The sequence below is a fragment of the Tenebrio molitor genome, chromosome 1, assembly GCF_963966145.1.
Source record: "Tenebrio molitor chromosome 1, icTenMoli1.1, whole genome shotgun sequence".
Taxonomy (NCBI): domain Eukaryota; kingdom Metazoa; phylum Arthropoda; class Insecta; order Coleoptera; family Tenebrionidae; genus Tenebrio; species Tenebrio molitor.
Window position 1 is genome coordinate 11987856 of NC_091046.1, and position 14864 is coordinate 12002719.

The 14864-nt window shown below is 38.1% G+C and overlaps 1 protein-coding gene across 1 annotated transcript; it reads right to left on the reverse strand.

The window, feature by feature from the left end:
• Positions 1-6252: 6252 nt before the first annotated feature.
• On the reverse strand, positions 6253-6666 carry LOC138141424 (uncharacterized). The gene has a single exon (XM_069062125.1). It carries the CDS (start codon positions 6664-6666, stop codon positions 6253-6255), a length of 414 nt encoding a protein of 137 aa, XP_068918226.1.
• Between the last annotated feature and the right edge of the window lie 8198 nt (positions 6667-14864).

The following is a 14864-nucleotide window of genomic DNA, read 5'->3' on the forward strand; positions in this document are numbered from 1 at the left end:
AATTACCTAGGTACAGCAAGCAAAAAACTATCACTTTAAAAATTAAATTTTGTTCGATGCAGTTCAAATTTAGTATACATTATGAAATAGTTATAGAGAAATAAAATCCGTAATTAGAATTTAATTAAAATGTTTTGATGTAAAGATATTTGGTTAATTTAATTTGGGTCCTTCTACTTTATAAAAATTTATGGAAGACAAAATTAAGTTTGTGGGTATTATTCTTGTCCGCAATTTATGGTACGAAGACCATTCAAGAGGTACCTGCCTGTGTTACGGCGTCAAACACACTGTAACCCCTCATAAATCTTCGTCTGCAATAAATTTTCATAAAGTAGAACGGCCCAAATTATTTTAACCAAATATCTTTACATCAAAACATTTTAATTAAATTCTAATCACGGATTTTATTGCTCTACCATTTTTTCAAAACGTATACTAAATTTGAACTGCATTGAACAAAATTTAATTTTTAAAGTGATAGTTTTTTGCCTGCTGTACCTAGGTAATTAATTTTAACAAAAAAGTAATACCCAATTTTTGTGGCGGTGAACAGTATTTATGCATCTATAATACCTTCATATAAATATAATTTAGTTTTAAAGTCATTTTCCTACGGGACACAAGTGATGGGACACCCGGTACAGTTAATTTCAAAATTATAGAGTACACCTAATTTTCTACAGTGTAAAATGCACTTGCATTTTTTGTCAATGATCAATGTCAATTTTGACAAACAAAATGCCTGATCTAACCGAAAACGCGAAAGTGCTTATTCTTTCCAAATTAGAAGAAGGGTGGTCGATCGGGAGGGTAGCCTACTATTATAACATCGCGAAGAGCACCGCGCAGAGGATAAAACAGACACTATTACGGTGTTCTAAAATATCAGTGACATTTTATGTTGTCAAACTTACCTAACCTATATAAAAAATATGAAACTCAAATTTCAAAAAGGCATCTTTACATGTGGAAAAAACTGTAATAAATCGACTTCTTGATTTTTGAGGTGTACTCGATAATTTTGAAATTAACTGTACCTACTTGTAGAACAGTGCTTTTATTTAGCCCACTGTGAGTAGCAACTCTTCTTATGGACCACTCCTCTTCTAATTTCCAAAGCATGAAAACTTTGTCTTGTTCTGTTAGTAGAGTCATTTTGACTTTTCAAAAGTGTAAATGTCAGAGTTGATTAATTACTATCCTGATTTAATACAGCGAAAAATTTATAGATGTACTCTCATGTCAAAAATAAATGACTCCCTAGAATTCGAACTTTTAGGGAAATAACGTTTTTCATGTTGTGTGTAACTAAAATTTTCAAAAGTTATTTTGAATGCCTAAGGTTGGTTACTTTGAATTGAGAGATTAAATCCAAATAAATATGCCGCCAGTAACCAAAATTGTCATCTATCACTTAGCGAGAAATTAGTCATTTGCAACTGTTACAATTAATTTGCTGTCTTACATGTTTGGGATATCTTTTGTTTGTCACCAGAAACCACATAGCCTCCAACCTAACCAAATTTATGGCAACCTAGTAACGAATATCCCTAAATCCTAGGGAGTAATCCATTTTTGACACGAGAGTAGTAACGAATGTCCCTAAATCCTAGGAAGTAATTTATTTTTGACACGAGAGTACGCGAAAGTTTTGAAAGCAAGTTAGTGCACTATTGCGGGCAAAAAAAGTGGGACATCAACGTCATTGTCTTGACTTTTAATGTGAAATAACCCTTATCTGATTCTAAGTTCTAACCCTACTTTGAATTGTTTCACGTCATTAAGTATTGTAGGTTGTAGGGAATGTAAGCACGTAGTGAGTATTTATTTAATGCAAAGTCCCAATCAAAATCTACCTTTATCAAAAGAAGAGGGCAGTTGGAAAAGGAAAATAGGAGTATAAGATAAATTTTTAAACTGTCAGCTAGAATAGTGTCAAAAAAATGACAATAAAGCTTGAACTACATCGAATTTTTCAAAACTGACAGAAATTTGATGTCCCACTTTTTTGTCCGCAATAGTACTATGGCGGCCAAAAAATTTAGGCCGTCACTTTCTTGACATTCAAGTAAAGTGTAAATAAACCTTTAGGAATCGTAACGTCACTTTCGATTCTTGTCATTTTGACAATCAATTTAAACTGTTTGAAGCTCAGATATTCCAAAAATCCGACATGAATAAACAAAATTATAGCAATCGTACATAGATAACCTGAGGTAAACATTCTGTGTAGTAGAAATGAGAAAATAATTTGGAGTTTTGAAATTTACCACCCAAAAAATAACGTTCATAATCAAGACGGTAATCACGATGACAATAAAGTACGGATTACAAATATTTTTTTTGAATTGACAGCAATGACGGCCAAAATTTTTTGGCCGGCATAGTACAGTTACGGCCACGGAATTTCGTCAGTTATTTTACTGTCAATTCGAAAAAACTTGTGTAGCCTAAGCTTTATTGTCATTATGATTGACATTCAAAATTTTTGTGACAGAAATTCTGTGACATCCAGGTCAAAAATTCCAATGTGGGGTTAGAAATATATAAAACCTGTTTTACAGCTAATGTTAGTTGAATGACAACGACTAACGAAATTCCGTGGTCGTGACTGTACCATAGATCAGATATTCACACTTCAAAATTTAAGCAGAAAGCTACGAGTATGGAAAATAGACAATGCTGTTGTTTATAGATTTCCAATAGGCGTTCGGCAGCCAATCTACCAGCCGCAGCACATAAAAATTCATCTTTGCTCATAACATAATATACTATTTTGTAATATCTACTATCTAGTTGTTAAAGGTGGCTTTCCGGACTGTTTGTCACCATGTAAACAACCTCATAACGGCCGGAGTCCGTTAAGGGTGTCCGTTATGAGCGGGAGCGGCCGTTATGAATGATTATTTCCTTCATGTGTTTAGCAACCAATTGCGTGACAAATATTGACCAATCAAAACGAGAAAACAAAAAATGCACATGTGCAATAATCTGATGAAAAATGTCGGTATAGTCCATTTTTTTATTATAGTCCGATGAGCTTAGTCCGAATCAAGAAGTCGACATGACCTGCGTCTGCTTTCGACATTTGACAGCAGTGCATGGTTCTACCAATATTTGAAAATTTATTTAAGCAACATGAGACAGATATTATAACAAATTTCAATTTTTAAGATTTTGAGTTGTGTTCTTTCGCGCTTTGTTGGTTTTTCTGCAAATTCATTCCTCCGTTTTAATTTTGTCTTTCAAAAAACCGCTCCCTTCAGAACTCTTTTGATAACTATTTACATACTTATCAACTAATAGGTCAGATATATTAAAAATTGTTGAAAACAGCACTAAACAACCACGTTTAGACTGTCTTTCTTTCTTCCTAGATTTTGTTTCGGCAACGCCATGAATTAGTTTACCCACTTACCTGTTAACTTCCAATCTTGCAAGTTTCCGCGCAATTCCAATATTATTTTTGCAATTCACAAATTCTGTAAATGAATCTGTCCACATGCTTTTCGTTGGCATCATACGGAGGACATTTCAAGCAAAATTAAACAAAACTATCACAAATAATGTGGTTAAAACGTAACCTAAAAATTTGACGCCGCTAATGTGATAAACGTACAACTCGTGTCTTGCTCGAATCACACATGCTAAAGCGAGATGCATAGTGGGACACGCTTAATAGAATACGTAGGGGAGACCGGTGTCAAATGTAAAAAAAATTGTTTAGTATTTTTTTCCTGAGGAACCCCTTAGTAATTTTTATCAGATTATTTCTTGTCAACATAAGTAACAATTTGACACACTTATACCGATTTTATAATTTGCCTGCCAAAGATGGTTTTTTAGAATAGTTCCAAAATTATCTCACATGTCGGATGTTACAATTGACACCAATTTGATGTTATTTGTAACAGGACTGGTGTCAATTGTTACAAACATTAACAACAACAAAAAATATACAGAACTCAAGTAACTTTATCATTAAAATTTTGAAATTAAACAGTATTCATAAATAATACTAATAAAATTAATCTGAGAGACAATTAATGCATACAAAATAAGGATCTTCATCAGTGCAACTAACATGTGCCCATTGTTTGCAATTTCTACACTGAATCCAGTCTTCTTGACTTGTGTTATAAGGGCCAAGACATACTAAACAGAAAGTTTCCTTATCTTGCTCATCCTCTTCAAACGAATCGCTATCATGAACAATTTTATTTTTTTTAGTGGGTTTTAACATGTAACAATTGACACCGTCTCATGTGTTACAATCGACACCATGTTGACATTTCTGATTCTCCACCTCCCTTATGATACATGCTGTATAACCTAACAAATTTAACGTATTCAACAGATAGCTAAAAGAACATGCATTGTGGGTTCTTAATCAGATTTGTAATAAGTATAATAAACTAGGGTGTAGACCGAAAAATACTTGTGTGCGGAAACTTACGTTTTGCTGCAATTATCACAAATCTTTTTAAATAAGAACAACGCGACCTACTTGCATTGCGCCAACCAATGCTCGATTGGTAAAGTAGATATGCCATACGTTGTTGAAGACTTTTCAAACTTTTTATCAAAAATAGCGCTAAAATCATCCCTGTTAGTTTCGACACCTGTTACAATTGACACCGGTCTCCCCTACAAGAATTCAATAGTTTGTTTACATTATGTTGAAAAGAGATAGCAATATGACAGTTGTTCTGCTTTTTAATTGATACATCGGACTATAATTAAAAAATGGACTATACCTGATATTTTTTATTATTATTTTGAAAAAAAGGATTGGAAATAATGCGTTTGGTTTCATTCTATTCATGAAATAATCAGCCGTATACCCCTCGTGCAAAATTTTAATATCGGCAATTTTTTTGCTAATGAACTCGACTTCGTCTCGTGCTCTTATTTGCTAATAATTGGTCTTCTGACCTCATTTATGGATGTATTCGTTCATTAGCAAAAAAATTTCCAATAAAAATTTTTGCAGGGAATAACGATGACCTCGCTTGCTCTGCGGCCATCCGGACATCGGGAATATCTTGATCGCGATTTTTTGTTGATTTCAGTCGTTTATTTTCAACGGAAAGTTAAGTGTTTAACAAATCTGACAAACAGCAGCAAATGTAGACAAGATCGAAGATGATGCTTCACAATTTTAACACTTAACACTTTTGCAGGCAATAACGATGACCTCACTTCCGGACATCGGAAATATCTTGATTGCGATTTTTTATTGATTTCATTCATTTATTTTCAACGGAAAGTTAAGCGTTGAACAAATCTGACAAACAACATTCAAACAATTTTTTTTCACAAACAACGGTTGACATGACGACGTCCTCCGCACACTTATTAATCATTCGGTTTTTTCGATGGCGTTGAAAAAAATTTATTTCAAAAAGATAATTGTGAACGAATCGTAGAGATATTACAAAAACTATTGTACAATACACGTCCGTTAGGGCCTTGACTGCCTCGCCAGTATTATTCGACTCGCTCTGCGAGCTCGTCTCACAAAATCTCTGGCTTGGCAGTAAAGGCTATCCTAACCTTAGACCATTTAAGTGGTGCGCTTCGCTCCTGGAGCGAAGCGCACCACTTAAATGGTCCAAGATCCTACCGGACTTCTACTGTAAAATACGGTGCGATCAATTAAAAAATAAATCGAGTCGGCGTGTTACCTATGGCAACCCATGCTATAGCATAGGCTCCAAAGCAAACTCGATTTATTTTTTAAATGATCGCTCGGTACTATTATAACAGAGAGTTTTCGCGTTACGTTCCGTTAAAGTAACCGGTACGCTATTCGCGAGCAATTACCGTAACCGCTTATTCAAACAACGGGGGGTAATGAATCGGTTACGCTATTGCCTAGCAACCCCGGCGTTAACGTACACGGTTATCTGAAAAACGTAACGCGAAAACTCTCTAATGGGTCGTTACACCCCTAAAATTTTATAAGCTCTTAGCAACTTTGGAGAACTATAAGAAGAGAGATGTGTAGGACGCTACGCTAGTAGACTTTTTTTTTAATTTCGGGAGGAGAGGAAAATACGTTACGTACAACCCTCAGGATACCAAGTTGCCGTGGGGAGTGTGGGACTGTGACTGTGGGACTTCTCATCCGTGGACTTCTCGTCGTGGTGGTCGGGACGAGTCTACCCACTAAAAACCCCTCCTCGCATCGTCTCCTGGGTACCCTGGACTGTTCGCACATCGCCGTATGCTCGTCGCTGTCCTCGTTCACCGCAGCTTTTCACGCTCCCTTTCAAAGTCTTCCTTGGCCCTCAGAATTTTCCTCGCGTAATTGCTCACGGTCTCCCAATCTTCTTTGTAGCGTAGATGGATGGCCTCGAAGTTTTCCCTCGTCGACCATTCCGTCGTCTCCCTCAGCAGCTGCAACCTTGCCCGGTCCCACCTTTCATGCAGGAACAGTGTGTGTTCTACGTCGTCTAACTCCGCATCGCAGAACCAACATTTCGGACTGTTTTCCTTTCCAATCTTATGCAGGAATCCCACAAAGCAAACATGCCCCGTGAGAGCCTGTGTCGTTCGCTCGCCATGGTTCCTCCCTGTCCATTCTGCGATCTTCGGCAAGAGCTGCCTAGTCCAGATTCCCTTCTCGGTGCTTTCCCACCGGGTCTGCCGTTCCTGCATCTGTCTCTCCTTTAGCTGCTCCCTAGAAAAATACTGCTAACGGAGGAGCGCCCGTCCCTCGGCCTGCATATTCCCGTGCAAGATCCCTGTTAAAACCTGGAGTGCCTTAGTGGACACCGTGTGGTAAGCACTAGCAATTCTTATCAGGTCTCTGCGCTGAACCCGGTTCAGTATTTCGACGCTCTTCTTCTGTTTCAGGGCGTCCGCCCATCCTGCTGCTGCGTACAGGGGCCGAGTTAAAGGCGTTCTCTACGTCGATCAGGACCAGGGCGCAGTAGTTCTTTCGGTCCCACGTCCCCGCGTTCGCGAACCTCTTCTCCTCGCCACCTTCATTACTTCTTCGAAGACGTCCTGTGATGAACCAAGTGGGTAATTCAAATTTTCCACCAAGCGGCCATCTAATTTTTTTTTTTACCAACATACACAATGAAAATAAAACCCGCGAAATTCAAAAAAATGGCCAAGAGCGCGTGATCGTACTTAGTTAATTTCCCTACGTTGTGTTTTTTTTTTATACAAATTAAACATTCCCAGATTCGTTCCAACAGGGTTTGTGAACTACACAGAAGAGTGCAAATAAAACAACACGATAATTTTAAGCAGCTATTTATTCAATGTTATGATTTTTGTTAACGTCGGGATTAATGAATAATAAAAACGTCTCGGGAGAGGGCACCCAAGCCTCCCCAAATATGAGAAGACTACTCATTTAGAACTCTAGGAAAATGGTGAGCTCTGGCCATTCTCCTAGACTCCCGAATGAGGCTCCGCTAAAACCTCTCCTGAAAAAAAAAGTCCGAAGTGACAACGTGGACGGGACAGTTATTGAAAATTGAGCAAAACTGATTTCATAAACAACACAATCTAAAATTCAGGAAAAACAGAACGGTCATGTACATTACAAAAAAATGCAGTTACTTCGGACCTTTCGAGCGAGAGCGAGCACTAGACGAGAACCTTAGCATGTTTTTTTTTTCAAGTTAAATTACAATGTGCGGCAGATACACTATAGAAGGAGCGAATGGCTTTGTGTGGTCCGGTGGTCTGTGGCACCTATCCTTACGACTTTAACATTTCCCGCCTACCCGTGATTTTGTGCTAAGGGAAAAAGCCCTAACTGCTTTACGTTAAGTCAACAAATTGAGGTACTCTAAGTTCATCGGTTGAAGTGAACATGACAAAGCAAAAGAAAAACAAAACGCGCTTGTCTCAGACTCAGGGAAAATAGACCTGATCACATTTCCGGAAGTGTGCCATGGAGCTTGAGTATAACCCAGCATTCAACAAGTCCTGCCAAGCGTTAGGTTTTTGGGTCTCCCTTGGGGTGCAAATTTTATGAGGGCCGCGAGGTCGTGTTCAACGCTTGTAGGTTAGAGGAAAACAAAACCCCTCAAACAGAGAGAGCAAACTGGAATAAGCAAACAAAAAAGGAAACGCGACAAATATTTGTTGACAGAGCTATCTAAGAACACTTTCAAATTGGGATGGAAAAGTGGTAACAACCATTAACACATACATAAAAAAAAAAAAACATAGTCCGGTCGACCCTAGCATATTAGAGCCGGTTCATCGACAAGGGGGGCGCCCCAGGACTAAATGTAGTAGATCCCTAGCTAAGGAAAAACCCACGGAGACACCTGAAATATAAACACATTTGGTAGCTACCGGGATGGAAAGTGGAAACTTTGAAATTTTGATTAAAGTGTCGAACAATAACTAGGTACTTATCACACCAAAAGCGTCACTCGGAATAATTAAAAGGGGATCAAAAATGAGGAAGTGCGCTTAAAAGTGAAAGCCACAGACCCAGGCTAAAACTTGGTGCCCTTTTCCCTTTAGGAACGTTAGTGAATCGTTACATCTGAGTTTACAAAAAAAAACGTGAGTCGTACGATTTTATAAATTTTGCAAAGCTAGAACCAAGCTGCCTTACGCTCCTTCGCAAGCTTATAAATGTTAAAAGCGTAATACATGGGGATGGTCGAGATAATCGTGGATTTTGTAAAGCATGGTGGAAACCCACGTGCGACCCATTTGTGTCTTATTATTGTTAAACTACATTTCGCGCGAGGCAGAATTAATTTTAGTACCCCAAACACATACCTAGTACAAACACAGAAGCTGGACAGCAACCTTTAGCACAGTTCAATAATTAAAAAAACAACTAAAATCGCACAATTTGAACACAGAAGAATACACCGTACTTCTGCACTACTCTGCAGTCAAGACAAAAGTGTCTCCAAAAAAAAACATGGTCGTTCATCCCCTGTCGACTTTCACCCCCGCCCCCAAGCGGTCGCCGACGGTACCGACACCCGTACTTCTATAGTTTTTATTGGCGGTTAGTTTGAATTCAAAAGCGGGTATCTCAGTCTATTGTCGACATCCCCTTGCGGAAGTCGAACTGAGCGTCCGACACGCCACCTCTTTCCTCCAGATTGTTAACCAAACGGGCCCTTATGAGGTGCTCTAGTAGCTTGCCCAACGTGTCCAAGTGACATGCGCGCCTGAACTTTCTTCCTTCTCTCCCAGATTTCCCTTTCGGTAACAAAATCAATCTGGCCACTTTCCACATTTTAGGAATTGTTCCTGTTCTCAGGCAGGCGTTCATTACCTCCAGAAACACTTCGGGCACTTCTCTCACGAGTGTCCTGACATCCTCCGGCTGGATCATATCAGGACCGGGCGCCTCTTTAAGGCGGAGGCTTTGGGTGACAGCTTGGAGCTCCTCCGCTGTAAATGCTGGGGCTTCCTCCACACGCGGGCCAGTCCACGCAGGCGGGCGTCCTTGTGGAAACAGCTTTCTGACCGCGTCCCATGGCTCCGTGATCGATGGCGGAATGTGTCATCTTTCCTGTGGCAATCTTGTAGCCGTCTCCCCACGGGTTTTCTTCGACTTCTGCCACAAGTCTCGCCCATGCCTCCTCCTTTGTCATTTTTATTTGCGTCTTCAGGTTTTTTGACGCTTCCTTGTGTCCTTATTGGGCTGAGTGGATTTCTCCTAGCTTCTTCTTCCTAGCCCTCGTCAGTTTCCTCCTGGCACAGAGGCAGTTCCTTCTGATGGCAGGCACCTCAGATGTCCACCAGTAAACAGATCTGCGTCCACTCGAGAATTTTCCCTTGAGCGTGCAGTTGCACGCTCTCTGGATGGCTTCCACAATGTTCTTTGGGTTTGAATCCGGCAGCGCTTTCAGGTGCCCTCTTGCTTTCCCAATGAGGCTTTCCCTTCGTTCCTCCTGCCACCACCATCCGGTGCTGTTGGCTCTTGGTGCCTTCAATTCTTTCTTCACGCCTATTTGGAACGATATAGGCAGGTGGTCGCTAAGAGTGACGTTGTCGTTTACCCTCCATCCGCTGATCTTCTGCGTCAGTCCCGTCGAGGCGCCAGTCCCGTCGAGACGCAAGTGACCGACTCTCCCCGCCCTCCAACGAAGGTCGCCTCTTCGCCCTGATTTTGGACGACCATGTCGCACTCGGCCTAGTAGACCTGAGACCTGGGAGTTCATAATAAGATGATAATAATAAAGCTAACACTCCAAGAGACAGAGAATGAAGTGAGATAAACTAAAAAACACCAAAAAAATTCGAAGTTAAAGAAGGGTTAAGACAAGGCGACCCGCTATCGCAGAAGCGGCTCGTGAAGATCAGAACCATGTAGGCACCAGCAATTTTTTTAAGTAGGTACACTTGGTCATTTTTTCGCGTTTTTGAAGTGAAACTTTTTATGGGAGGGTCTTGAAATTCTGATCGGCAACCTTTTTGTGTGACGAAAAGTGGTGGGGGTAAACACTATTGGGTCGAGTGGGAGCAGTGTCTCTGTCTTTGTCACACTCACGGCATTTATCGATAATGTCCTCTCTTTGATTTGGAGGCTTAAAAATGAACAATGAGTTACGCATTTCGATATTGTTTAGTGTCATCGTTGTTTATAATTTATTTTCTTCATTAAAATATACAATTTTGTTGTGAATATGCTATTTAACAGTGATTGATAAATAATTACAATGTTTCCCTGTAATACAAAAGTTTCATTTCTATCGTGCGTCTTTACGACACATTCTGTTTTTTTTTGACCTTGCACTAGTTAAACGGTGGTGATGGGTATAATGCTTATTACAAAGGTGAGACGTAATTTCAAAATGTTCCACCTTTCGTTAACCTGGACGTTTTGAAAATTACAGTAACATTAACAACCGATTTTTACTACATTCCATCATCTGCTTTAAAAAAAGGTACAGGTTGATTCACGAGTAATAATGAGCCTAACGAAGTTTGTGATGGAGCCAACATTACATTTGGACCGATTGTGAGGATAAAAATACTTATACATATTTTAATTTTATAAAACATAGTCAACGTGCGCGGCATTACATTTGTCAAATTTAATCAAAATCATTATATGGGAATAATCAGTAGTAATACGACGAGTAGTCAATGTCAACCGCGCTTTCGAATTCGACTCGTGCTAACGCACTCGTCAAATTCATATCCCAGCGCCGTTGACATTCGTAACACCACCACAAAAATAATCGGCATAACATTGACTATGAATCGTATTTGGAGGACTATTTAATGAATCAAATTCCTCAAATTTGTTTCAGTTTTTCAAATTGTACATTTCAATTTGTTAGAAAATTTCTACTATCCCTCCGCCACCCGGCGGCACGGCAATTTTGCCGGAGTACATACACTATTACGGATATTACTATCAAGTAATAGTGCAGTGCTTATCAATATAATTACCGGCGTCTCGCCTCCGCATTTTGACTTTGTTGTGTATTATGTTCTGTGTCAATGTTAAGGAATTTCCTCACGATATGACATGAGTACAATAATATACCTTTTTGAATTTCAACTACCAAGAAAATAATATTTCTGTGTTCATTTTTTCGCTGTAAAAAAGTTTAAATAAAAGTTTTCATTTGTTTAAAATATTTACTTCAAGTACTAGTAGAATAGTCGCTGATATTTTTACTAGTCCAATATTCGCTGCAATTCTTTTAACCATGGAAATTACTAAAATTAAGTTTGTTTTATTGGTTGATGAACATTAAGTGACAGATGAATTAAATAGTCAATAAAACACAAACTAAAAAAAACTACGGGATTCATGTATTGTTGGTTGCATCACAAATTTTGTTAGGCTCATTATTACTCGTGAATCACCCTGTATATGCTTTAAACTTAGTCAGTTGAACGTTGAACGCAATAAAATGGTTAAATTTCTATTGTCCCAAAATTTACGTAGGTAATCAACAGTTCAGCAAGACCAACGTGAAGGTGTAGAGCTTTCTTGCCGGGAGGGAAGATGGTGAGATAGGATGAAAAAAGGAATAGGGAATAAAAGGAAGGATTGGGGAGATAAATTTAAAAACATAAACATAATTATAATTTCAAAAAAAAAAATAGTAGTTTATTTGACGAGTTTGTGTGTAAACTGGGCCTTTTTTGGCACGAGTGGGCCATTTTAAAACGCGAGTGAAACGAGCGTTTTAAAGGCCCAATTTACAAACGAACGAGTTGAATACAACGTTTTTTTGTTCGACGAGCCCCTTAAAGGCTCCAAATCACTTAAAAACTTTAAAATTAATTTGACGTTTCGTTTTGACAAGTTGTGACATTAATCAAAATCCGTTCACATAGGAGAAAATTCTCAAATTCTGACAGTGTCCAAGAAAAAATAAATAAATTGTGATTTTGAACAAACGCTTCAAAATCTTTGTCAATTGTAGACATATAGAAAGTAAAAAAATAACAATAAAGGAGTATTTCTAACAACAGTCGAATGCAAAAAAATAGACAAAAACAGTTGCCTGTAATTGTTTTTCCTCAAAATGTTATTGTATAAATGTGGCTTTTATGATATCGACAACTTCTTCTCACTTTTTTTGCATTCGGCTAGGCAACCAAGAATACAGTCAGTCTTAGTCGGGTGCCAACCAAAAACGAAAAACTTTAAAACTGGACCAAGCAGCCGAAAATTTCTTGTCTACTTTTTTTTGCATTCGACTGTAAGATTATATAAAAATTATTAACAAAACAAATAATATAAAACTCTAAGTGCTTGTTCACAATGGACATAAGACATAAAGAAATACATAAGAGATGCCTAAGAAAAATTTATAAATTTGGGCAATTGGAAAATAATTTATGTGTTCATATAACTCGAATATGATTCTCCATGCCTTTTTGTACACAACAATAATGTTCACTGAGGTTACTTCTCATAAGTTACGTAACAACTAGTAGTATATACACTGCATGTATCATGATTTCTTATGCCTTATGTCACGCTTATGTCCATTGTGCACAAGGACTAACGTCTCTAATGTCAAGAAAAAATATTGGTTAAAGTTTTTATACACCAGGGGTATTCTCCGATTTTTTTGTTGAGCAAAGTGATCGACTACATCTTCAAGAAATTGTTCAGAATCGTTATTTACCAGATCTTTTTCTATTGCAATTTGGGCCATGTTATTTAACCTGTCATGTCCAATTGTATTACGAGTCTAACTCTTGATTCGTTTTATAGTTGTGTCAAACAGTTATTTAAGTCATAAGGAACGTAAGGACACTATAACTTTCGAGGAAGAATTGTAATTCTTCCGAGGAATGTTAGTTCTTACGTTCCGCATGGCTTATTATGTTTTTCCCACTAGCAGAAGTCAATATCCTGCAAAATATCCAAAGTTTCCTTGCCAAATGCTAGTTCGTAAACTCAGAAAATTGTCTAAAGAAATCGCGAATGGCTGGTTGTAATGTGTGCAGGCACATTTTGTTTTTATAAACAAATAAAAATTTCAAAAGCTGTCACGTGTAGTGCTTTACGGTGAAAACAAGATGGATATTGAAGAAATTGCGAACGCTGCTTGTGAGAATTTATTGCCCCCCAAATCTCAAAAGCGTTATGAAGGCTGAAGGTAATTACTTACATACACTTGCTTTAAGGGTGGGGTTGACCTGATTTGAAATAGTCAAAAAACGCTGGTTTTTAAAACCACAACAGATGAAGGCAAGGTCCTTTTTTTATTTGAAAGATACGTCTTTCCTCTAGGGCCCCATACTTTTCTTTTTTAGATTTCATTATAAATAACAATAAAATAAATTGCAATATAAGGACTATGCAGGAAGCTGTAACACTAAAACCTAATTCGAAATTAACAAAAAAAATATGGGGCCCTCGGAAGTTGAATTTTAAAGCGTTTGGTGACATCACTGTGCTTCCAAAAAAATCACAAATCTTATTATACATACATAAATATACGTACGAACGATTTTTCCACTAAATTCACATTTGAACGTTTATTTCGGAGACGAAAATATCTAAAAGCTTAGTAATGAGATTTGTTGATTAACTACACCTTCTGGCAGGTACTTACGCATTTCAGGTAAAACTAGGCCAACTGAAAAGCCGTTTATTTCATTTCAAACATTTCAAATAATGCAACCCAAACTATTACACGAATTCTGAAATTTTCATCAGGTAAACCCTACCCTGGATGCGAGAAAAAACGAAACAGAGGTGACGGAAAATGTAAGTTTGTAATTTATTTCTATTTGATTAATAACCGTGTCTAATACAGGGTCATTATAAATGATTGTCCCATCGCAGTTGGCGTTGAAAACCCACACAAATTTTGAATGTGCCACCAGCCTGGTGACGTTAGACAAACTTGCGTAGAACGATATACGCCGAAGCCTGTTTCACAATGAAGCCGGTTCTTTGCCATTTGTCATTCTTATAAGTCTTGAAAAAAAACTATTTTGTAATACAAATCGAAAAATGCCAAGGAAAACAAACAAACATAAACACGTGGTCAAACTCCTGAAGCGAGGTTAAAACGAATGAGATGCCGGATGCCGTCAAGTAATTTTTGTAGATGTACATCAGGCTTTCGAAAATCTGCGCACGTTTTGAATAAGCCAATTGGAAGCTGCTATTTAAAACACGCGGGCACTAGGGGCGGTTTTATTACTATATCTGTTGGTTGGCCCAAGTATAGACAGATTTCCACTACAGCCAGTAGCGCCACCTATCCGCGATATTAGTCTCACTCATGTTATGAGGCTTGTGGCACATTCAACTACGTCACCAACGCCTACTGCGATGAGACAATCATTTATAATGATTAATAATTAATGTATTTCAAAAAAGATATGTCTCAATTGCTGTTGTTTATATCTGGTAACTCATCATT

Excerpts from the sequence above, each read along its gene's own strand:
- LOC138141424 (XM_069062125.1), bottom strand. The coding sequence starts at position 6,666 with ATGCAGGAACGGCAGACCCGGTGGGAAAGCACCGAGAAGGGAATCTGG.